The following is a 23,494-nucleotide window of genomic DNA, read 5'->3' as shown; positions in this document are numbered from 1 at the left end:
TTAGTTGGGGGTTGGTCCTGCTTTGGGCAGGGGGCTGGACTCGATGACCCCAGAGGTCCCTTCCAGCCCTAGGAGTCTAGGATTCTGTGCAGCAGCGCTCCCTAGGTTGGTACAGCGCAGGGTGTGCCCTGTCTTGTTCTTGATTCTCCTGCTCTGCCCCAGCAGGTCCTGTTTCTGACCGAATGATGCAGTTTAGTCCAAAGTTTTTGACGCCATCGAACTCAGCACCATTGCGGGAGGAGCCGCCCCAGGCCGGAGGGCGAGCGCGAACCACCATTGCCAAGATCCGATTAGCCAATGTCAACCTTCGAGTCAAGGGCAATCCTGAGGTCACCGAACACATGGCCTGAACCCCTCAGCACCCTCCCATGCCACCCACCCCAGAGTCCCGCCATGGCCAGGCCGGCCGCAGCCCGGCTGAGCCAGGTACAGTAGCTCTTGTTCCAGCTGCTGTCCTGCCCCACCCCTCCAACTGGGGTTAGTGGAGGCGCCTCACTGCCCACCAGCAAAGGCCTGGGTCTTCTAAAAGGACTTGTTCCCTGGAATCCCGATGAGCCCAGGGACAACAGAGGAGCAGAGGCTTCAGGGGGTTCACTGGCCTGGGGGAGAGGACCCCAAAGATGGAATCTGGGGGGGAAGGGGGGTTGGTGAATTGATCACTTGGGGAATTGTAGACTCCAGCAGTGCCCACATGCCCATTGGAGACAGAATGGATGACTGCTGCACAGGCCCAGGATGGGGTGATGCCTCTACCCCCAAACCTCAGAGCCCTGGTGCCTACCCTCAGCACAGAGCCTGGGCCGGTTCACTCCCCACAGCCCCAGCCACACACCCTCTCCTCCCCCCGCCCCACTGGCAGAGTGGCAAACCCGCCTGACCAGTGGTGGGTGACTTGTGGCCCACACACCCTCTCTCTGCCCTGCTCCCACATACGCCTCTTGCTCACTGGGGCTCTGCACTTCCTGCTCCTCCCCACGCCCTCCCAGCGGGGGGGGAGGGGGGCACAGAGCACACATGAGCTGATTCAGATGCGCCAGAAGTGCTGGGCCAGTAGGCGGAACAGAACCTAACCTGGGACCTCTGGAGCTAGTTCAGGAGCCTCCAGTGCTTGAGCTAACAGCCAGCTGGTTCTCCAGTGCAGCTGCAGGGGACAGCCACTCTTTGGGTAAGTGGCCTAGGTGCCACTGCTTGGGAGAGCGCCCCTCCCCTCCCCCCCCCCACCCCAGGTGTCAGGGGTTACATCCTGCCCCCAGCCGAAGAAGCAGTCCCACACTTTACTGACCCACTTGAAATCCTGGACGAGCCCTCACTTGTAACCACCCACAGGCGGACTTGAACCTGGAACCTCGGGAGCTTGGTGCAGGAGCCACTGCAGGCTGAGCTAAAAGCCACCTTCTTTCTTTGTGTAAGTGGGCTGGGTGCTGCTGAACCCCACCCACAGGCTGCAGGTGGCACCCCAGTGGGCAGCAAGTTGCCTACCACTGCCCCTATGCAGCTGCTGAGCTGAAGGAGGGCCACCCGCGAGGCCTGGGTGCCCAACGCTGCACTTGATTCAAATTTGCTGCTGCCCCAATAGCTACCTACCTGGTACCCAACAGTCAAACAGCCCCTGTGCCAGGGCCAGACCCAGTCTCGGCAGAGCAGCTCCTGGCCCCAGCTAAGCCCCCAGAGGGGGAGATCTGGGTCCAAAGTGGGCATAGGCTGGCAGTGTGTGCCCCACAGTGTGACATGGCCCTATGAGTTAAACCCCCTCCCGATCAGCTGTTGCTCCAATGTGATTGGGTCAGAGGCAGAGCCCAGGCCAGTATCCTTCCTGTGGGGGCCCCAGAGGCGCCTGCTGCCCCGGGGCTGGCGTGGGGGTGGGGGCAGCACTGGGGCTGTGACCTTAGCCACACCAAGGCGCTGCTGTGTGGACTCTGCTCTCAGTGTGACCTGTGCCTGTGACTCGCAGGCCCCATGCGCCACTTGTGGGGCGTGTGTTCCGTGTCACCGTGCACATGGGGCCTTGTACATGGCGGGCGGGTCCCCGGGGCACAGGGCAGGGCATGCGTGTAAACACTTGCTAAAGAGTAAAGGGTCCAATTCCACGCAGCAGGCAGTTGAAGCTGTGTCAGCCGCAGTGCGAGCCATAAATGCAGCTGCTGCGAGGGCTTCTCTTGGGTGCCCCCTCCACACCTAGGCCTCTCCTTAGGCCACACAGACAGGCTGTCACTGCTCCCAAGCACCCCAAAGGACCCTTGTGCAGAAGGCCATGGAAGGCTGGGCAGCGGCAGGGCAGTCGTGCCTCGCCCTCTGGGTGCAGTGACTAACCGAGCGGCCCTTGGCTGGCAGGTGCTCCAGGGCAGGCCGCTTTGCGTGCCTGTCTCTGACCTGGTCTCGGCACGCGCGCACGCGCGCACCAGGCGGCCTGGCCCACACCCCAGCGTTTGCTTCATGTGACCCACACCCTGCAGGGCTACACTCGCAGCACTGGCATGGTGGGTGGGGCGTGTTTGAACCCTGCACTCTGGCCCTGGCCTACTCACACATGCAATGACTCTGGCCGCCTCAGGTCCAAATGGCTAACACTGCAGAACTGCCATGGGATGTGGTGGGGCAGGATTCAGCAATATCCAAGGGCACCAGCAGGCTGGAGGGGCATTGGCAGAGCTGGGGGGAGGGTCAGGACTGGACTAGCAGAGCTGGTGGAGGAGGGCCTGCACCCTAGAGGGCATGCAAAGGGAATGAAGCGTGCTGTGCCTGGCCTCTGGCTCTATCCACTGTAGCGGGGAGCCATGTGCTTTGCAGAGCTGGGAGCCAGGACATGTGGTGTGAGGCTAAGAGGCACACTTGTACTTGGGGCCAGGTGCCCTGGGCAGGGAGGTGAGGGGTAGCTTGAAAATAGACTTGCTGTGGGGCCAGGGGCCCTGGGGAGTCACGTTTTCTATAGGGGCCAGGAGCCCTGTGGAGGGCGGGTGGGGGGGAGGTATACTTGCTGTAGGGGCCAGGTGCCCTGAGAGGGGTGTGGCTGGGAGGTACACTTGGTATAAGGGCCAGGAGCCCTGGGGAGTGGCTAGGAGGTATGTTTTCCATAGGGGCCAGGAGCCCTGGGGAATGGCTCACAGTACATTTGAGATAGGGACCAGGAGTCTGGGAGGGAAGTCAGAGAGACGTATGCTTGCTGTAGGGGCCAGGTGCCATCTATAAGGGCTGGGTACTTGCAGGGAATGTACGCCGGCTCTAAGGACCCAGCGCTCGGGGTGGGGGCAGGTTCACTGGCTGTAAGGGCCCAGTGCTTGGGGGAGGGGGTAGGTACACCAGCTCTAAGGGCCAGGTGCTTGGGGAAGAGGGCGGGTACACCGGGTTTAAGGGCCAGGCGCTGGGGGGACAGGTACCCCGGCCCTAAGGGCTGGGTGCTTGGGGGTGGGGGAGTGGGGGCAGGTACACCGGCTGTAAGGGCCAGGCGCTGGAGTTTGGGGGGCGGGGGGAAGACAGGTACACCGGCTCTGAGGGCTGGGTGCTCGGGGGTGGGGCAGGTACACCGGCTCTAAGGGCTGGGTGCTTGGGGGTGGGGGAGTGGGGGCAGGTACACCGGCTCTGAGGGCTGGGTGCTCGGGGGTGGGGCAGGTACACCGGCTCTAAGGGCCAGGTGCTCAGGGGTGGGGCAGGTACACCGGCTCTGAGGGCTGGGTGCTCGGGGGGGTGGGGGGGGGGCAGGTACACCGGCTCTAAGGGCTGGGTGCTCGGGGGTGGGGCAGGTACACCGGCTCTAAGGGCCAGGTACTGGTCCCTTGGAGCACTTTCACCTTTGGCTCAGTTGAGATGAAGGCCTGACGACCCTGATGGACTCACCTGTTGAGCTGTGGGTCCCGGATGTAGGCGTTCAGGCCTGGCCACCCCACCCCAGGCTGCCCAGCAGGCTGGGAGCCTCCATTGTGCTCGGGGCTGTCTGGGTGGCAGGAGACACTGCAGTCACCAGCCCCAGGGGAGCAGAGCTTCATACTGACCACAGCCTTGCAATTACTGGGGGACAGCTCGCAGCATCTCTCCAAAGCTCAGTGAGCTGTGTATGGGCAATCCTGCCCCCCCAGACTCCATGTCACCTGCAGACCCTCCTCCCTGCCCTCTGGCCAGGCAGCCTCAGACCTGCCCATTGGAAGGGAGCTGTGGTTGATAAGCCACATTTGCTCCCAGTGCTGTGGGAGTGGGCTGGGTCTGGCGTGTGGCAGCATGGGGCTGGAATCAGGACTCCAGATGCTTTGACCAGCTCTGGGATGAGCCATGTGCCTGGAGCAGGTGCAGGGGGTTTGAGCTATGGCACTGGGAGTCAGGACTCCTGGGTGCTACCCCCAGCTCTGGGAGGGGCATAATGTCTTGAGTTGGAACTGGAAAGTGGGATGCAGGACACAGGTTCTTGTCCAGCCTTTGAGACAGTTAGGGGTTGGGGGGGAGCATCAGTGAACTGCCTTTGGTGTTGCTCTGCGATGTGGTTTTGGGAGTGTCACCCCCCCCACATCCTGTGTTGAGCCCCCCCCCGCAACATGGGGGTAGTGGTGCTGCCCCCCACCCCCGGCTAGAAGGGCAAAGGTGCTGGAGAGGATGAAAAAAAGGAGACCAAACTGACACCCCACTCACAGCCAATCACCTGAGACCACCCAAGCCTCAAATCCAGACCACATCCTGGTCTTCGCCACACCACAGCAAATCACCCAGGTAAACCCAGGTGAGGGCCTGACCCAGAGAGCACTGAGTGTTAGCACTGTCTCTGAGGCCATTGTGCATCAGCAGAGCTCAGCATCTCTCAGGGTCAGGCACTAGATGAGAAAGAATCAGGCTCAGAATCAGCAGCGCTCTAGCAAGAGCATCCCTCAAACTGACCTCACCAAAGTGGCTTCCTTGCGTGGGGGCTTCTTCGACTGTGAGGACTTTTCACTTCAACGGCCCTGATTTGCGAACCTCTCCTGCCCTCCCTGTAAATACCCCCGAGCTCACCTCCGCCATGGGTATTCTCTGTACGTGTTTGTACGTCGGGCATAATTTTCTACATTGCCGTTCCTCTTCGTTTCTCGAAACTGGTTATTATTCGAACAGCTCCACCTTCCAATACTGAATCCAAACTCTGCGCATGTAAAAATGAAACTAAGGAACTAATCACAAGAACTACGCGAAGGATAAATAAAAAAACAAAAGAGCATTAAAAATGGTTTCTGTTGTAGGTTTTTTCGCCTCTCTTTTGGAAATAATTTTTAAAAGGGCCTCAGGGGAAGAGCCTTACTGCGGGGAGAGGGAGAGAGAGAGAGTTCACAGGGTAAGCTGGGAAAGAAAGAGGCGATTTAATTATTTGTTTTTTTAAAAAAGCCCATGTCTAGGGGTACATCTATGCTACTCAGGTCGATCTTCTGGGGTTCGATTTTCAGTGCCTAGTGGAGATATGCGAAATCAACCTACTGGGGTCGACATTTGACAGGACAGCCAGGTAAGTTGACCATAGATACGTCGATTCCAGCTACACAATTGTTGTAGCTGGATTTGCCTATCTACAGTCGACTTTAAGGTCTAGGGCAGCCCTGCCGTAGGTCTTACCCTGGCTTGGGAAACAGAGCAGGATGTAGTTGGCAGAGCAGGATTTGTCCTGACAACAATTTTTGTGTGTGTATCAGAAGCAGGAGGCCTGCCACAAAAAAGAAAAAAAGAAAGTCAACGGGGCCATTGGCTGATCAATGTGCCAAAAGAGGAAGGATTCAAGAAGAACAAGGCTGCTGCAGAGACACCAAATGAATTCTTGTATTGGCCGTCACTGCAGATGAGGGAGATTCTGACAATTCCGAGATTCTGAGCCTTTTTGTCAGGTGACAAAGCTGAGGAACTGTCTCAGATTGAGGTGTCAGTAGAGAAGGTTTTGGAACAAATCAATCAACAGTATTCGGCACCAGGACCAACTGGTATTCACCCAAGAGTTCTGAAGGCACTTAAGCAAGAAATTACAGCGCTATTAACCATGGTATGTAAGTCAGCATCTGCACCAGCAGATTGGGTGGTAGCTAATGTAGTGCTGATTTTTTTAAAAGATGCCAGAGATGATCCTGGCAATTACAGCCTGATGAGCCTAACTTCAGTACCAGACAGGTTGTTTGAAAGTAAAGGATTGCCAGACACATAGATAAATACATTGGGGAATAATCAACACAGCTTTAGTAACAGAAAATCATCCCTCACCAGTCTACTAGAATGCTCTGAGGATGTTAAGAAGTATGTGGACAAAGGTTATCTTGTCAACATAGTGAACTTAGACTTTCAGAAAGTCTTTGACAAGGTCCTACATGAAAGGTAAAGTAATCTGTCATAGGAAGTGAGGTAAGGACCTCTCCTGGCCGAGTAACTGGTTAAAAGATGAGAAACAAGGATGACATAAATGTTCCTTATCACAACAAAGAGCAATAAATAGCAGAGTCCCCATGGAGGTGGACCTGCACTGTTCAACATTTCCTGCACTGCGAAATGGGGTGAAAAATGAGGTTGGAAACCTTCCTGACAATACAAAAATTACTTGACAGATCAGTAACTGAAGTGTAACGAAGGGAGCTCACAGCCCTGACCTTCGTGACTGGGTAAAGAAACTGCAGATGACATCAGGATTTCCTCTAATTTTTTCAGGCCATGGGTGGAATAAATGTTGTTACATGTACTGTGGCATGAGCTGATGTGCACAACTAACAGATACACACACTGCCGGCTCAACACACTACCAAGCGCTCAACTGACAGGGAACACTGGATGACATTTCAATGGCAATAAGAGAAAAATAATGCACATTGGATAACATAATCCCAAATACACCCAGAAAATGATGCGGGGGGATGTCTAAATGATCTGTTACCACTCAAGAGAGATCATAGCTTATTCGCCCAAAACACTCAATGGACAGCAGCAGTCACAAAAGCTAATGAAATGTTTGGACCTATTAAGAAAGAGCAAGTATACTAAAGCCACTCTATTAATCCCTGGTACGTGGAGACTCACATGCTGTGTGCATATGTGGTTGTCCCAGCTAAAAAAAGCACTATTAGAATTGGAAAAGGTACAGCATGGAACAACAAAAATGCTTAAGGATATGGAAGCCTTTCCATAGAAAAAGAGTTTGAAAAGACTGGGCCTGCTCATCTTAGAAAAGCAATAAAGAAGGCGGGACATGATAGAGGTCTATAAAAATCACAGGTTGTGTGGAGACCGTGACTAGGAACATGTCATTTACCCTTTCACCTCACACACGAACCAGGAGTCTGCCAGCAAATTAGTAGGTTTATAGACTTAAAAATGAACGTAAGGAAGGACATCGTCACTCGATGCACAGTCAGCCCATGGACCTCATTGCTAGGGGCAATGTTGTGAGGGTCAAATGTATAACTAGGTTCTAAAAATAGGTAAGCTGCTGGTGGGCTGATGTGCAATGGCTATTGGGCTATGTAGTCAAGGACACCACCCTGTGCACTGGGTGTCCCCAAACCTCTACCCGCCCGCAGCTGGGACTGGACAAGAGTTGCCCTGGTCTTGTCATTCCCTCTGAAGCACCTGGCACGGGCACCGCTGGGTGAGAGGACACTCAGCTCTGGCAGGGCTATTGGTTGGCTCCCGTATGGCTGTTCTTAGGTGCTGGGAGTCGGGTCTCCTTGACTCTATTCCCAGCCTCAGGAGGCAAGTGGGGCATAGTGAATAGAGCAGGAGGGTGCTGGGGGTTCAGGTAGCACAGGGTGTTACTCACAGGGCTTGGCCTTTGAGCCCCTGGCCATTTCCAATGCCTTTGTTGCCTAGGCCTGGCCTCCTCTCTCCAGCCTCCTGGGGACTCTGAGGGTCTGCTCCTAATTCCTGGACAGCTGCTCAGGCTGGGCCTAGGTCAAGCTCAGAGCTGGTGGCACCAAAGACATCCTGGCTGCTGGGAAGACACCGAGGACAGGGCCACTCATCCATTGAACCCACCCAGCTATTATTGCCCTTGAGCTCCTGGGGCAGAGCCAGGAGCAGGGGCCTGAGAGTTGGGGCCTTTCTGCACCTGCTTGTCAGTGCTAAGGAGGGGGTGTCAAGAGAGTCCCAGAGCAGCAGCAATAAAGCTCCCTTGCCTGAGTATCACAGGGGGGTGGAGGGCCCCTGCCAGTGAGACCAAGGGTGGCTCCTCCCCCGCCACGAGAACAATGGAGTTTCCTCTTCCCTCCCCCCCAAAAGAACAATGCAGAGTCTTTCATCACACTGAGAACAATGGAGGCTCCCCCACACCTCACTTGGAACAATGGAGATTCCCCTCCCACCACCAGCAAGAACAATGGAGGCTCTGCCCTCACACTGGGAACAATGGTGACTCCCCCACTCTGGCAAGAACAATGGAGGCTTCCCCAACTCACTGAGAACAATGGAGACTCACCCCCACCCCTGTTATTCTCAATGGAGGCTGCTGTGGGGGCTGGGAACTTCTGAGCGCCAGAGCCCCGGCCCAGGGCTGCCTCCTGCCACCCGCCAAGAGAACTTTTGGACAGAAACACAAAAATGTTCAGCCGATGACCTCCCTGCACTGTCCTCCCCAGCCGGCAGCTCCCCTCCACGGTGCCGTCTTCCCCAGGGAGCTCCGCTGTGCTAGAGGGGTATCTGGACTGTCCTGCTCCCTGAGCGAGATCCCCGTGCTGTCCCTCTCAGCCAACGGCCTATGCAGCTGCTCTCATGCTGCTCCGTACCTCACTGCCTACGGTGCCTGCCTGGTGCCTGTCTCCAAGCTGGCCGGCTCCGGGTTCCCTCAGCCAGTGAGCTGCAGTGCAGGGGTAGTGGGCCTGAGCTGCTGCTCTGAGCTGGAGGCTCCCTGTGGGGCTCCAGGCCTCCCACCCAGAGCTGCCAGTGTAGCCCCTGCCAGGCTGTCAGAGGCTCCAGCATCGCTCCCACCACAGCAATCGCTTTGCTGAGGTGCTGGACAGCCACTAGGACTGAGCACATGTGCCCCTGTTTGCAAACAGTCCCAGGGAGAGCAGAGGCCAGGGTCACGGTGGCTTCTGCAGCTCAGATCCTGACTGGGCTTCTCTGGCTTTTATTTTCTACACTTTCCTGCTCACTAATTAAAGGCAGGATTTTCAAAGCTGACCAAGGGAAATACTTTACCACCCAAGAAGTGCTTGCAGCTAGGAGACCGGGCTGGGTGGGCCCCATCTGGCAGAGCCTTGTGGACCCTCCCTCACTGGACCCCAGCGGAGAAGTGTGCTGAGCAGCAGGTGCCGACATGAGAAGAGCAGTTTATTGATTGACACAACAGACTTGGTGCTCTGGAGGGCCAAAGCTGCAGTGACAGAGGGGGCTTGTCGAGGCCCTGTTGAGGCCTGCAAGTGACGACAGAGACGCCAGGCGGGGCTCAGCCTCCGGTTCTGCGACAGCGGCAAAGGCAGCTGGGCACCGTGGCACTGCCCCGCTTGAGGCAGGCTGCGTGCTCACATCCATGGACCCAGCGTGGCCCCCCTGTCCTGGGCCCTGGCTTTGGGCAGCAGGAGCCGTGTAGGGCTAAAGACCCTGCTGACACCCAGGGCAAGGGGAAGCACTGAGAACCCTCTGGATGCTGCGTGGAGTTGCAGGCCCACGCCCATCACTATCAGTCCCGCCCAGGACGATTGCGTTGTTGCAAAATGCCCCACGTGTGTTGAGTTGCCCCAGGAAGGGCCGGTGGGTCACCGGGGCCAGATTTCAGCCTCCTCCTTCCCACCCCCCGGGCATCTTCTCTATGCCAGTAAAAAACCCCAAAAAATCACAAACACGCAAACAGCCATTGAAATCTTAGAAAACAATCAGGAACCCCCCATGCCCAGCGATCTTCCTTCTTCCGGACTGCCTGCGGCGTGGCCCTGCTGCTGTCCTTGAAACACCACTCACACCGGGACTGGCATGTCACCTGCAGGAGGGTGAATACACAACAAACGGTGGGATTGGGACCCACAAAAGGAAATGAAAAGCCAAGCAGCTCTTCCTGCTGCTCCTCTACCTGCCGGCGCACGCCCGCCCATTGGCACAGCTACGAACACCGCAGACCTGCACTGTCACCTTAACACTTCCCATTTCCACACTACGTGCACACCTGTTTCCCTGGACAATGGCTCCCTAGCGCTAGGGATTGGGGCAGGAAGGGACAGCCACTGGCTGGCGTGGTGAGGTGATTCAATACACAGCTGAGAGCAGAAGAGGTGGGGGCAGGCGGCGTTACTAGGGGCAGTGAAGGCTGCCATGGATGTTAGGGAGATATCCAGCCTGAGTCAATAATGCCTCCCTTATTGCCCAAAGGGTGAGCCCCAAGGCCTTGCCTTAGCTCACGTACTGATTTCAGGGCTCAGCTGCTCCTTGGCCTGGCTGCTGGGCCTGCCCAGGATGTGGCCAGCAGCAATAGCCCCCGGGTTGGGCGCTGTGGGGTGGGCAGCCACGGGCAGCTGGAGTGTGGGGGCTGCTGAGAGGAGCTGCAAAACCTCATGGATTTATAAAGGGGCTCGGGGGGCACTCCCGGGGCAGCACAGGGTCACTCCCACTGCCCACATGCACAATAAACAGGAACAGGCCACTCGGGGTGCTCGTTTGTTTCGAATAGTCAGTCGAAAGCGCCAGTGTCCAGGGAGCAGCATCAGCATCAGCCAAGCAGGGAGCTGTGATCCATACCCAGGGGAGTTAGTCCAGCCCTGCACCCGTTATCACCATTATCACATCTTGGGCATGCAACACTCAGCCCCTGGGCATCCCAGGCCCAGGAAGCTGTTCCTCGCGGTCAGTCCGTTTTCCTCCTCCAGATCCACTGGCTACGTCTGCAGGACAGTTATTTTGAAATAACCTGGCTGTCATCGACGCTACGCACACGCTATTTCCAAAGAGAGTCGTGTGCATTATTCTGAAATTGGCACCCCTCATTTCAGCAGGAAGAGCGTCTCTTTCGAAATAGGTCGAAATAGGCATTGGTAAGACACGGAACAGCACTGTCTTGAAATAAGCCATAACGGCTCCCAACGGCACTATTTTAAAATCGGCTCCAGGTCCGGAAGTGCTATTTCGAAACACAGTGTTTGTGGTTGTGTTATTTCAAAACGAGACATTTTGAAATGCCAGGTTAGCAATGCCTTAGTTTGAAATAACTCCGAGGTGGAGATGTAGCCACTGTGCCCCACCCTGAGCCAGTCCTCTCCTGGGGCACTGTTCATGCCCTCCAGCTCCTGCTGCACCTCCCAGCCCCACTGAGGGAGCACAGAGCCAAGCCCGACCCAGCAGCTTTTAACTTCTCCCTGCTCAGCTTGTGCCGCCAGCCCCCCAGTGTCTGTATCCCTGTCGCTGAACTCTTACCAGGGCACTGATATCTTCCTGGGAGTCAATCAATCCGACTGCGCAGTCTATTACCCTCCCCCAGCCCCGTCACGTGGAAGCTGCATGCATGCTCCAGCACAGGCCTGGTCAGGTCACCTTCCTGCCTCGGCCTCCTGTGGATTCGTACCTAGTCACTGGAAGAAGCCTGCTTGCTTGGGGAGTCCTTTGGTTGTATATGGACGCTCTGCTTCTCTGAGGACTGTCCTGGCCTTCCATTGTCTTCGCTATCCACGCCAGCTCCTGTCCATTTCTCCTCTGCACAAAACAGGCCCAAGGAACATGAGCATGGGGTGGGGTGGGGGGAGATGGGGGTGGGGGTGCAGGTTTCCTACTCTTCCAGGACACTCCCAAAATGGCGTGCCCCCCAGACGTGCCCAGTGCGGCCTGCCCCAGGGATCTTCGCCCTGTAGGATGTGATGCAGCCTGCGCCAGTGGGCCACCTTTTTCTTTGCAAAGAGGATGCCACGGAGACACGGCTGTGTGGTGTTACTGCAACAGGACTGTAAGGGGTGGAGGATGCTGCTCTCGTGAGTACCAAGGGACCTAGCAAAAAGTGCTTAGAGCCAGCCCCGCTGCCCACAGCGGGCACTGATGTTAACAGAGAGGGCAGGGGGCTTGCACCTCCCCCATCCAGCATGGCCCCTTCACAGAGGCTAGGAGAGCATCCTCAAAGGACCCCTGCTTGCCCAGGGACCTCCTGGGCTTTGCAGAATCGGATGGGAGGGTTCAGGTATCCAGTCTGAGCCACTGCCGCCCCACTTCCCCCCAGCCCAGTGTTCTGAGTCCCTCTCTAGTGACTTGTTCACTTAAGATAAAAACCTACTAGCACCTCCAGCTGCAGGCCATTGTCCTGTTAGCTCAGGTGGGGCCCAGGCTTTGGATGCTGTAGCAATCTCAGATGACTGAGCATGCTGTAGGGAAGCTGTGTGTGGCTGATACGCGGTGTTCCTGTAGCTGGGCCGCTCCCAGCCTCCGAGAGAGACGGGGGAAGGGAGAGCTATCATTTCTTGCACCAGCGTCCATTGGTTGAGAGAGGCCAGCTCTCGAGCCACACCGACCTCTGCGTCATGCAAACCCTGCAGACAGACCTGCGCTGCTACCATGATCAACACCCCCACAAGACACCTTTTGAGACCCCTGGTGCCTCACACATGCCACTCACAACATGTGGGGCACCTCATCCACACCAGTGCTGCAGTGCCAAGGGCGTGGAGGTAACCAGCCAATCACTGTGCCCTCCAGCAGACTTGCACAGGAAAATGAGGAAAGAGAAAAACACCAATTTGCCCTGGGATACAGAAGGGGAAACTGAGGCACGGAGAGGGGCTGAAATCTGCTCTGAGGTGCACAGAGCCAGAGAGAATCCTGGTTGTCTCCCACTCCAGCAGCATCTCTTCTGCAGGTGCGTCTATGGCGTGCTGTGGTGCTGTGCATCTGGCCTGAACACAGAGGAAGCAGCCAGCGAGAAGCTGGGGAGCCAGGTGTCACTTGTCTGCATCATGGGTGTGTGTGTGCCCCCTTGCAGGCTGCTGGCAGCACAGGACCTCCCGGTAAGTATTTGATGAGGGTTTGGAGGACTTGGTGGAAAGGCTGCTCCAGGGAGGACACGAAGAGATGGAAACTTTCTCCCAGCTCCATCATGGCCCCTGGAGCATCCAGACCCCAGCTGCACTGCTGGGCATTCACCAATAGCACCAGTCTGGGCCAGCCGCTCTCAAGCCCTGTGACCAGGGTCCATCGCTCAGCCTGTTCAGTGGCTCTTGGCAGTGATGGGGAGCTGAAGCTTTTCCCCGTGACCACTGGAGATCAGTGTTACCACCGCTGTTGAGCAACCTTTCTCACCCCCTTCAGACCCAAGCCCTCCGCCCCCGCCCCGGCCTCGCTCCCACAGCCTCTCCAAGACATGGCTCCGCTTAGTCCACTGCGGCAAGGACAAGGAAGGGGGGGGCACCATGGGGAGAGGCTAGCGGGGCAGGAGGCAGAGAAAAGTGTGTTTGCTCTACATGGCACCAGCGCAGGGCCTGGCAGGCCCATGCACGGGGCCATGGCACATGCGAGGGACAAGAACCCCCCCACACACACACAATGGGCTGCCCCACCACTTCTCCGCTCCGCTGCCATCCTGACCCTGGGTCCCCCCCGACCAGCCTGGCTAAGGATTACCAGGGGGGGACCATCTCCCTGCGGCCTCCCTTGCTCCCCCACCCCCCCAGTGTGCGCACAGCAGGCTGCATGTGGCACCTGCCTCGCTGTGGTGCGAGAGAGGCACAAGGTGCCGGATAATGGTACCAGGCCTGGCACAGAGCAGTGCAGACAGAGGGGCAGGGGCTGACTCTGTCCAATGAGGGCATCACCTTCCCGTGTGTCCACGTAATACTCACGCCCGGCTGACTCTGCGTGGTTGCCCTCCTGCGACTCCAGCCTGGCCTTGGCATGGGCATGGGGGCAGGTCCCCCCGGGGCTGTGGCTGGGGTCTGTGTTACCGTGGCGGCAGCACCCAGGGCTGTGTGGCTCCTGGCTCCCCACGCTGGCATCCTCCTCCTCCTCCCCCTGCTGCTTGCACAGGTGGTGCTCCACCATCATCTGCAGCTCTGCAGGAGAGAGAAACGCCAGAGTGAGCAACGCGCAGGGGCCTGGGGCCGAAGGGGGAACTGGCCCACGTGGACACCTGCGCTGTGTCTCTGCCACGGTGGGACAGTACATCCAGCACTGGGCCACCATGGGTCAGGGCTGACTTCGTTAGCTCCCAGGCCTGGCCAGGGCTAGGGCATCTGAGCAGACCCGGTGTCGATCCCCCTGACCCGTGGGCACATTCCCAGCACTGAGTCACTCTGTGCCCGTTCCCAGAGGAGACGCTGTCCCCCGAACCCTTCCCCAGCCCTGTCCCACCCTGTCCCAGGTCAGGCCTGTTGCAGGTCCCCTGGTGGTGACCTGGTGTGAAAAGGGTGACATGACAAGGTGGTTTTCACCCTGGGCAGTAGCCCTGGGGACCAAGAGTCTGGGCCCCACTAGGACTGTGCCCCCGAATGCAGCCAGCCCAGCGGAGGAGGCCAGTGCACGGCCAGGTTCTCAGTGGAGGTGAAGATGAGGAGGAATCAGGGGTGAAGCTGAGAGAAGCGACGGGCAGAACAGCTACACGCAATGAGCCAGTGGTGGGTGGGACCTGCCAAGAGACAGAGGAGGCTGATTCCCAGGGATGTGCAGTAGAGACATGAGTGTGTAGTGAGTAAGGAATGGAGGTTCTAGCCCCAGTGCCACAGAGCAGGGAGGATGCAGCAGTCAGAACCCAAGCTGGCAGCCCAGTCCTGCAATGGAGAGGACTGAGGCGCTGGGGCCACTTGAGGTGGGCTGGCTGGGGCCACACATGCAAGGAGGCCATTGTGGGCAAGTGCAGGAACTAAGGAGCCCAAAGGAGCAAAGTCCATGACCAGGTGCTGAGGGGTGGAGATAGGGCCATGCAGATCCCCTGCTGCTTCACTGGCTGCAATTAGTGAAGTGCTCAGTGCAGATGGAACGTGAGGGTCAGAGTCAGAGGAGAGCCCTGGCTCTTCTATTGGCTTATCCTTTCTAAAGTATCTTTCACCTGGACATCCTTACAGGAATCAGTTAACTGCCCCCCGCCCGCCTTCCACACATGGAAATGCAGCCGCCTCTGGGGTGGAGCACAACAGACTATCAACAGCCTCACTGCAATGCATTACAGCCATGTAGGAAGGAGGCTGAGACTGGATTCATTGTAGCTATGTTAGAGGCAAGACTCCAAAACTTCACCCTCAAGAACAACACCAGGATATCTGTACTGACTGAAGGTGTCACGCTCAGGAATAGGCACTCTCCACTGCACAGGTTCAGAGAGCAGAGTGCCCCCTACAGCTTCACCAATCCCATTTCCTGTAGCACCTGGACTCCCCTTGGTCCCCCATCTGAGATCCAGCTGTGCCTAGTAATGTCTCGCTTCCAGGCTTCAAGCACGTGTGTATCTCAGTGCTGCCTCTTCTTTAACTGCTAGCTACGCAATTATCATTTAGAAATAACTTCACAGGCACAGTAACTGCTGCTTCATCAACCATGGCATGGAACTGGGACGCACCCTCAAGCTCCATGGCTGCTCAATTTAGCAGCCCAGTTTCATAGGGTGGCTATCCTGGGTCTGCGGACAGAAGGGCAATGCATCAGTACAGACTACTTGGATGGGGAATCAGGAAATTACCTGGGAAGCAGCTTTCCCTTCATGCACATGCTAAGACCCAAGCTCAGGACTCTGCCCTAAGCCAGCCAGCATCAGTACAGCTGGCTAATCAGTGCCTTCCTCCCTGTTCAGCTACAGCAGGCAAACCTGGGATGCAGCATTGGATCAGAACAAATTTTCGCATCTTATTTAAAATAAAACATTGCCATTCCCTGGGATGGGGCTGTGCTGAGCACGCCTGCACTAGAGAGCTGAGCTCTAGTCGCGGAGGGACTCTTTCCTGGGGATGTTGACAGATCACAATGTTTTGATCTTATTTTAAAAAACAGACCAAGCTGTGTAACAAGAAGTCCTGTGGCACCTTATAGACTAACAGATATTTTGGAGCACAAGCTTTCATGGGCAAAGACCCGCTTCGTCAGATGCACAAGTCAAGGTCTTTGCCCATGAAAGCTTATGCTCCAAAATATCTGTTAGTCTATAAGGTGCCACAGGACTTCTTGCTGTTTCAGAAGACACAGACTAACACGGCTATTGAGCTGTGTAAGAGCTCAAGGCCAACCAAAAAGTTTTCTCAGTTTAAAAAAAATCCATCTGGGAACTTTTTAACCACATGAACCTTCCCCTGGAGACTACCAACACATACTGGTCCACGTGCATCCCACACACCTATTAGGTGTGGGTCACTGTCCCATGTAGTGGTACCTAGACCACATACAGAAGGAAAGAATGAGCCTCCTCTGACAGCCTTTGCTGAGCATTAACTGGCCTTTAGCTCAAGCAGTAATGGCTCCTGCACCAAGCTCCAGAGAGTCTGCCTGTGGGTAGTTACCTGTGCAACACTGGCCCAGGACTCAGGGGGAACAAGGTGAAAATGACGGGCCTGTTTTCACTGCCCTAGCTGAGAGGAAGAGGAAAAAGTGACATGGAAGCTCTGCTGTTTGTGCCCCTTTGGACTCAGAATCACAACCCTGCACTCCGCGTGATACCTTCCCTGTGTGTTTGCACAGCACCTGGCCCAGGGATCCATGACTGGTGCCTTGGTGTGCTCCCAACAGACACCTCCAAAAGCGATTCTCTGCCTGAGAGGCAGTCTGTCACACAAGTGAGGGAAATTGCATTCTTGGAGATTTCTGGAAATGCCAGTGCCAGTTTGCTGCCTCTTTAACGGAGGGGCGTGTAAGGTGACTGGCCACCTTTCATGCCTCGAGTCTCCTCTGCCACAGCCAGGCCACCTGCTGTCCCTGTGTTCACTTGGCAAAGGAAAAGCTAGCAGACGAGGTACATGGAGACTCCATTGCTGTCCCCATTGGTGGGCTCGGAGTTCAGGGGTTTGTGCCTTGCCTTGGGCTGGTTTGCACTGCTGTGAGAGCTGGGTCCCATTCGAGCCCCTCTCACTCTCTCAGCCCTGGAAAAACTCAGAACTGGATCCCAGGTACGTGAGCTCTGTTACTTCACCGGTGGCTTCAGGGAACGTGGAACTGGAACTCGGGTCTTGGCAGGCGTGTGAAGGAGGAAAAGATCTTCAGACTATAGGCTTGTCAGAGCTTGATGCACAGTGGGCCAAACTCTGACTGGTGCCCACATGGGGGGGCTGGTTTTCATGGAAGACGTCCACAGCCTCTGGACTGCTATGAATGTGAGGGATGCCATCAACACCTGCCCCCTGCAGCCTTCCCCTCTCTCCTGCCAAGTAACGGCATGGATAGATCTGTGCACAGCAGCAGGCGAAGTCCAACACCCCTGCACAGTCTGGGACGTCCCTCTGCCACTGGTGTTTTATCTCCCCAGGCCTGGCTGCAGGAGCTGACCACCGTGTTGCTGGTCTGGAACCCAGATCTCTCCATGTTTGCTGTTAATAATTGGCCATGTGCACTTTGGGTAGGAAAGAGGGTGGGCAGGGGGAGTTTTGTGGCATTAACTTATGCCCAGTGAGCTGTCAAACCAGGGAGTTCACCCAGCACAGCTCTCCTAGTGGCTCCACAGACTCGGCCACCAGCGCCCGTGTTTAGAAGCAGGCGTGTGAAGAGGGTTTTAGCAGCAATGTGTAGAGCCATTGTCCCCCAAACTGGCTGTGCAGCACTCTCACCCAGAGCTCATCTGTCGGCCCTGGACTTTGTGGACTGGGATGGAAATGGCCTGCTACTGCCTGCTCCAGAGACCCCAGCCCCATCCTCTCTGATCCCAGCTGCAAGCAGACGGCTGCAGTGGAGCAAAATCCACCAGATGCAGAGCTCACAGAAAGACCTGAGCATGAATGAAGGTTTGGAGCTGTGGGCACATGGCTCTCAGGCCTGTTCCGTCTGTTATTGTCTATTGTTCTCTTGCCCGATTGTCTCGCTGCTTTCGAGGGGGCAGAGCTCTGGGCAGCAAGGAGCAACCTGTGAACTCATCCTGTGCTTCACACGTGTTCAAAATGGGTCCAAGCCCCACTCCCAGCTCCACACACCTCAAGTGCCCACAACCACTTCTCCGAGTTGAGAATGGGGAAGGCGTGCTGGTCTGTGAGCCACCCGGCATGGACTGGGCAGGACTCCCCTTCGCTGGGTAACACCAACCGGCTGGGGAATATCAGGAAGGGACTGGAGCTGTTCTGCAGCGCCAGCCTCTCACCTCAGCGCCCCCAGAGGCCCCAGTGCCCAATGGTTGCCAGTCTGAAGATGGGACAAGATGGTGGGAGGGCAAAGGGTGGAGAAAAGGAGCAAAGCTCAGAGGGAGGGAGGCAGGGTGTGAATGGAGGGAAGGGGAGACAAGCCGAGATGGATGGCGAGTGGATGAAGGCAGCATTAGGGGACAGAACCAGGGTGAGCTGTGTCCCCTGCGTGTCCTTGCACCCCCAGAAACAGCAGGAAGTGGAGGGGGAGGAGGTGCCCCGGTACCTTTCATGGTGGGGGTCGTGCGGGGGACCTTCTTCCTCTGTCTGGGTGACATGGACAGACCTGGCTGCAAAGAGAGGGAAGGCCTGGTCACCGCAGGACACTGCATGGCACAGGGACCCCACAGCGACTGGAAAGGGCAGCACTGCAGTTGCTTTGGTAGACCACTGGGGAGCAGGGCTGGCAGCCAGCAGGCCCTGACTAGGCACTCTGCCCCCCAGGCCTGCTCTGGGGCCCCCGCTGCACAGATGCCAGGGAGCGTTTAGTCAGGAGAGACCGGCCCACTGTCTCACCTTCAGCCTGGCAGGGTGCCACAAGAAGCAGAGTATGTGGGCAGTGAGGCCTCACCCTCTGGATCCCAGTGGGGCACTGATAGGCTGGCTGCCCTGCTATAGCTATGGGACCCCCGACATCAGCTGATTACAGTGAGTCATGTGCAGAGCTGGTATCCTGTCCCCCCCCCTCCCCTTGCTGGGCCCAGGGATTAGGCTGGGCTGCTCTGCCCTGCTGCTCCAGCCGCATGTGACTCAGGCATGCTCCTGCTAGGAAACGCCAGGCATGCAGGAGCCTACTGTGTGGGGCGTGCCCTTCCCAAACCACCAGACGGGGGTGCAGAAGACAGGAGGCACCTACCTTCAGCAAGGGGTTGGGGAGCCGGTCCTCGTCGATTTCTGTGGGGGGAGGGGAGGGAGTGTGGAGTGGAATTGGGGAGAAAGAAAATGGGGGCGAGGGAAGAGGAGCCACAGGTTAGTACAGAGAAGAGTGCAGGAGCTGATTACACACAGTACATGCTGCCATGGGGTCTCTGATCCCTGGGGGTAGGGCTAGCCCTGGAGATCTGCAGCAGCTGCTTTATGACATGCTGGGTTCAAACCATTAACCCCGACCACATGACTTCTTTGTGTTTCCAGAATGTCCCTGGCTGGGGATCTCAAACACGTCGGAAATATGGATCCACTTCATCCCAGCAAGGAAGGGAGCAGGTGAAGGGGCTCAGCCCTGGTCTACAAAGGGGGTGACAGCTGGGGTATTCGCTCCAACCCTCTTCCTGCCCTGGGGCCAACTGAGCAGGCCTCTCGTGTCATTCCCACACCTGCAAAATGGGTGCAAAATACCACCCATTCAGCATGGCTGCACCTTGTGACCACTTGGTGCTGGGCAGAGTCTCAGTTTGTTACTTGGGAAATCATAGAATCCTAGGGCTGGAAGGGACCTCAGGAGGTCATCTAGTCCAGCCCTGTGCCCAAAGCAGGACCAACCCCAACAAAATCATCCCAGCCAGGACTTTGTCAAGCCAGGACTTAAAAACCTCTAGGGATGGAAATTCCACCACCTCTCTAGGTAACACATTCCAGTGCTTCACCTCCCTCCTGGTGAAGTAGTTTTTCCTAATATCCAACCTACACCTCTCCCACTACAACTTGAGACCACTGCTCCTTGTTCTGCCATCTGTCACTACTGAGATCAGCTTCTCTACATCCTCTTTAGAGCCCCACTTCAGGCAGTTGAAGGCTGCTATTAAATTACCCCTCACTCTTCTCTTTCACAAACTAAAGAAGCCCAAATCCCTCAGCCTCTCCCCATAGGTCATGTACTCCAGCCCCCTTAATGTTCTGGTTGCCCTGCGCTAGACCCTCTCCAATGCATCCCCAGCCTTTCTATACTGGGGACCCCAGAACTGGATGCACTGTCCCAGATGTGGCCTCACCAATGTTGAATAAAGGGACATAATAACTTCTCTAGATCTGCTGGAAATTCTCCTCCTAATGCACCCCATGTACTGTTAGCCTTCTTGGCTACAAGGACACACTGTTGACACATATCCAGCCTCTCACCCACTGTAGTCCCTAGATCCTTTTTGCTGCACTGCTACTTAGCCAGTCGATCTCCAGCCAGTCACAGTGCATGGGATTCTTTGATCCCAAGTACAGGACTCTGCACTTGTCCTTGTTGAACCTCCTCAGATTTCTTTTGGTCCAATCCTCCAATCTGTGTGGGACATGGGAGGGGGAGGTTATGGCATTCAGTCATTCTGTGTTTTGAAAAATTACCACAGACCTGAAATGTACTGGCTGAGTCCCAAGGAGTACCTAGCAATAGACTCTCTGTGCCAGGGCACCACAGCCCAGGCTGGTGCAGGACACACGGCACAGCAGGCCTGATGCTGCCAGACTCACTCTGACCCTTGCTGGGGCAGCTCCTGTTGCTGATGGTTAGCAGCAGCATTGTCAAGACCAGGATCAGGCCCAGCTTGCTGGATTCGTTTGTTCCCAGTTTCTCCCCGGTGAGGCAGGCTTTGTCAGAGCCTGGGCAGCTGAGTCCTTGCTAGGCAGCCTGGGCAAGTGGCCTCCGCTCCCTCCCAGAGAACATGTGTGTGTGGGCTGTTTGTACCGCGTGCCTACAGAACGGGTGTGTTTATGGGTGGTGTCTGTGCGGGATGTGTGCCGAGTGTGTGTGGACAGCACGTAGCTGCACAGAAGGAAGCGACTCTGTGTGTGTGTGTGTGTGTGTGTGTGCACGCGCGCGCACACGGGCACATGCGATATTCCATGGGCTCTCTGCCTTGTGTCTCACCACCTCCCCCGCAGGACTGAGCTGGGATGCTGTCACCATGACAATTTTGCTCCAACAGACTAAAAAAATCCCCCAATTTTAAAACACTTTCCCACTCAGCAATGGGATCTGACCTGTAGCATCTCAGTTGCCTGGGCAACAAAACAGGGTGTTGCCATGGTAACCAGAATCACTGACCATCAAGTTCCCTCAGTCACTGAATGGCTACAAAGCTTGTGGACCTCAGGAGGGCCTCAATGGCAGAGTCCTTAGTCCTCTCCCCTTGCCAGTCCTTAGAGGACAGGGGCCCAGTGGCCTCTCCTTTCTCCCCTCACACTGCTCTGAAGCACCAGGGGAAAGAAAGAAAGAAAGAAAGAAAGAAAGAAAACGCTGTGGCGTTGAAGCCTCCACAATAGCAATGGTGGCGTCTCCATCATGGACAATTTTTAAATCCAGATTGGATTTTTGTCTAGAAGTTCTTTTGTTCCAACACGGATTGATTCACAGAAGGTCTCTGGCCTGTGGCAAGCAGAAGGCCAGACTTGATGATCACAGTGGCGCCTTGTGGACTTAGAATCTAGGAACATCTCAGAGCTCATCTACACTTAAAATACTACAGCAGCACAGCTGCGTACTTACAGCAAAAGGAGTGGCTCACCTCCTCCCTGTGAGGTGGTACCTGGGCTGATGGACGTAGTTAAACCACCCTAATTTTCTGGTGCAAATGAGATTTCAGTATGAGGCACCTCTACCACAGCTGTTTGATGTTCCCATAGCTACCCAGGGCATGAGATGGAAGGTAAATCCACTCAGCTGAGCAACCAAGACCTCCTATTAGATGCTACACACAGTCCAGGCTGGCCCTCACTTGCTGTGTCTGCACTAGGTTAACTGCCAGAGGACACTAGTATTTTAACCAATGTGATTCAGGTCTAGTGACAAGGTGGGAATAATAGAGCTGAGCACTGTCTATGAGTGCCTCCATAGGTGGAGTTGCCCTAGGAAGTTCTGCCCAAAAGGCCAGGGCTGTAGAAATGCTGCTGAGGGAATCTGCCAGAAGTAAATCAGCTGCTACGGGGGAGATTTGAGGAGTTTGACTCCTCACCCACTACCAGAACCATCGAGTCACGAATTGAGAAAGAAGGATCATCAAGTCTAACTCCCTGCCAATGTTCAGGATCTGTTGTGTCCAGGGGTTGGCACCACAATGGTGTACAGTGGACACTTCACAAAACCACTGTACTTAGTGAGGGACATGGGGGCAGGGTATGTCATTCTGTTTTTTGAGAAATTACCACAGTCTTCAGAAGTTTTAGGCTGTATGAAGATGTGGCTGATAGTAGCAAAACCACCCAAGACAGGTGGCTATCCAGCTTGCTTTTGGAAACTTCAGTGAAGGAGCTTCCACAGCCTCCCAAGGCACCTGTTCCTTTCTCCTACTGTTCTTATATGGCTACCATATAAAAAAGAGGACACCTTTGAGAGAGAGAGCGAGAGAGAGCGCATCTGTATCAGTGTCTACCCACTCACATTGTTGTAATGTACTATATACATTATAACACATTAATACAAGGTGAGTTGGTACATACTGATACAGATAGACTCCCTCTCAAGGATGTCCTCTTTTCTGCAAGGTCAAATATGGCATCCCCAGTTCTTACAGCTCAGAAGGTTTTCCTGATATTAAATCTAAAACTGACATTCTCTAGTGTAAATCCATTACCTCTTGTCCTGCCCTCTTGTGGCAAGAAAGAAGATTTTTTGCCACCTTTTTTATGGCAGCATTTCAAATATCTGAAGACCATTATCATACCCCCTCCTGCCCCAGCTTCCTCTTTTCCAAACTAAACATATCCAGGTCCGTCAGCCTTTGCTTGTACGGCTTGTATTCCATCTCTTTGATCATTGTTGTCCTGCCCCTCTGGATCCCATCCCATTCCTCTCCATCTTTTCTACACCCTGGTGACCAAAACTGGACATGGGATTCTAGCTGTGGCCTAACCAGTGCTGAGGAGAGCATTACTGTCCCTGTGACTTGCCTGATATGCCTCTGTTAATGCAACCGAACATTGTACTTGCTTCCCCCCTCAACAGCATTGCATTGCTGACTCCATTACAGCTCCCAGATCTTCCTCATCAGAGCTTCTGCCAAGCCAGTTTCCCCGCATTCGCTGTTTGGGCTTTTATTGTACCCCCTCAAGTCGAGCACCTTACATGTGTCGTAGCTGAATTTGAATTTGAATTTTGTTATCTACAGCCCAGCCCTCTAATTACTTATGGTCCCTCGGCTTTTTCACTCTATCCCCAAAGTTGCTGGCAACCCCTGTAACACGCTGTACCTCAGACTGACACCTTGCACCCCACACAGTCATCACTCAGATATGGTTGTGATATCTCATACGAAGCCTGCCATGTGAGGCGTCATAGGAAACGTCATGATCTGCAGGGGCCCATTGTTCTGCCACAATAGGTGTGTGTAATAGGCTAAGGAGTATAGAAGTATGTGATTGTTTGGTCCGGTTGTTCCTGAAATATGCTG

General features: G+C 55.5%; 2 protein-coding genes across 3 annotated transcripts in view; one reads left to right on the top strand and one right to left on the bottom strand.

Moving 5' to 3' along the window:
* PDE1B (phosphodiesterase 1B) overlaps positions 1-673 on the top strand; it is a 48,900-nt gene extending 48,227 nt beyond the window's left edge. Inside the window, exon 15 of the mRNA XM_074979589.1 lies at positions 166-673. The gene's annotated coding sequence lies outside the window, so the exon portion shown is untranslated. The remainder of the gene's footprint in view (positions 1-165) is intronic.
* An 8,552-nt stretch (positions 674-9,225) lies between these two features.
* PPP1R1A (protein phosphatase 1 regulatory inhibitor subunit 1A) overlaps positions 9,226-23,494 on the bottom strand; it is a 56,237-nt gene continuing 41,968 nt past the window's right edge. The window contains exons 3-7 of one of the 2 annotated variants that reach the window (XM_074979926.1): positions 19,036-19,073; positions 18,406-18,469; positions 13,719-13,928; positions 11,465-11,592; positions 9,226-9,892 (exon numbers count right to left, since the gene is read on the bottom strand). In XM_074979926.1, the coding sequence (XP_074836027.1) occupies positions 11,465-11,592; positions 13,719-13,928; positions 18,406-18,469; positions 19,036-19,073 (440 nt within the window). In that variant the 3' untranslated portion in view covers positions 9,226-9,892. The remainder of the gene's footprint in view (positions 9,893-11,464; positions 11,593-13,718; positions 13,929-18,405; positions 18,470-19,035; positions 19,074-23,494) is intronic. The other variant, XM_074979927.1, reaches the window with a different exon arrangement.

Source organism: Carettochelys insculpta, chromosome 29, assembly GCF_033958435.1.
Source record: "Carettochelys insculpta isolate YL-2023 chromosome 29, ASM3395843v1, whole genome shotgun sequence".
Lineage (NCBI taxonomy): Eukaryota > Metazoa > Chordata > Testudines > Carettochelyidae > Carettochelys > Carettochelys insculpta.
This window is presented reverse-complemented; position numbering and strand designations above follow the sequence as displayed.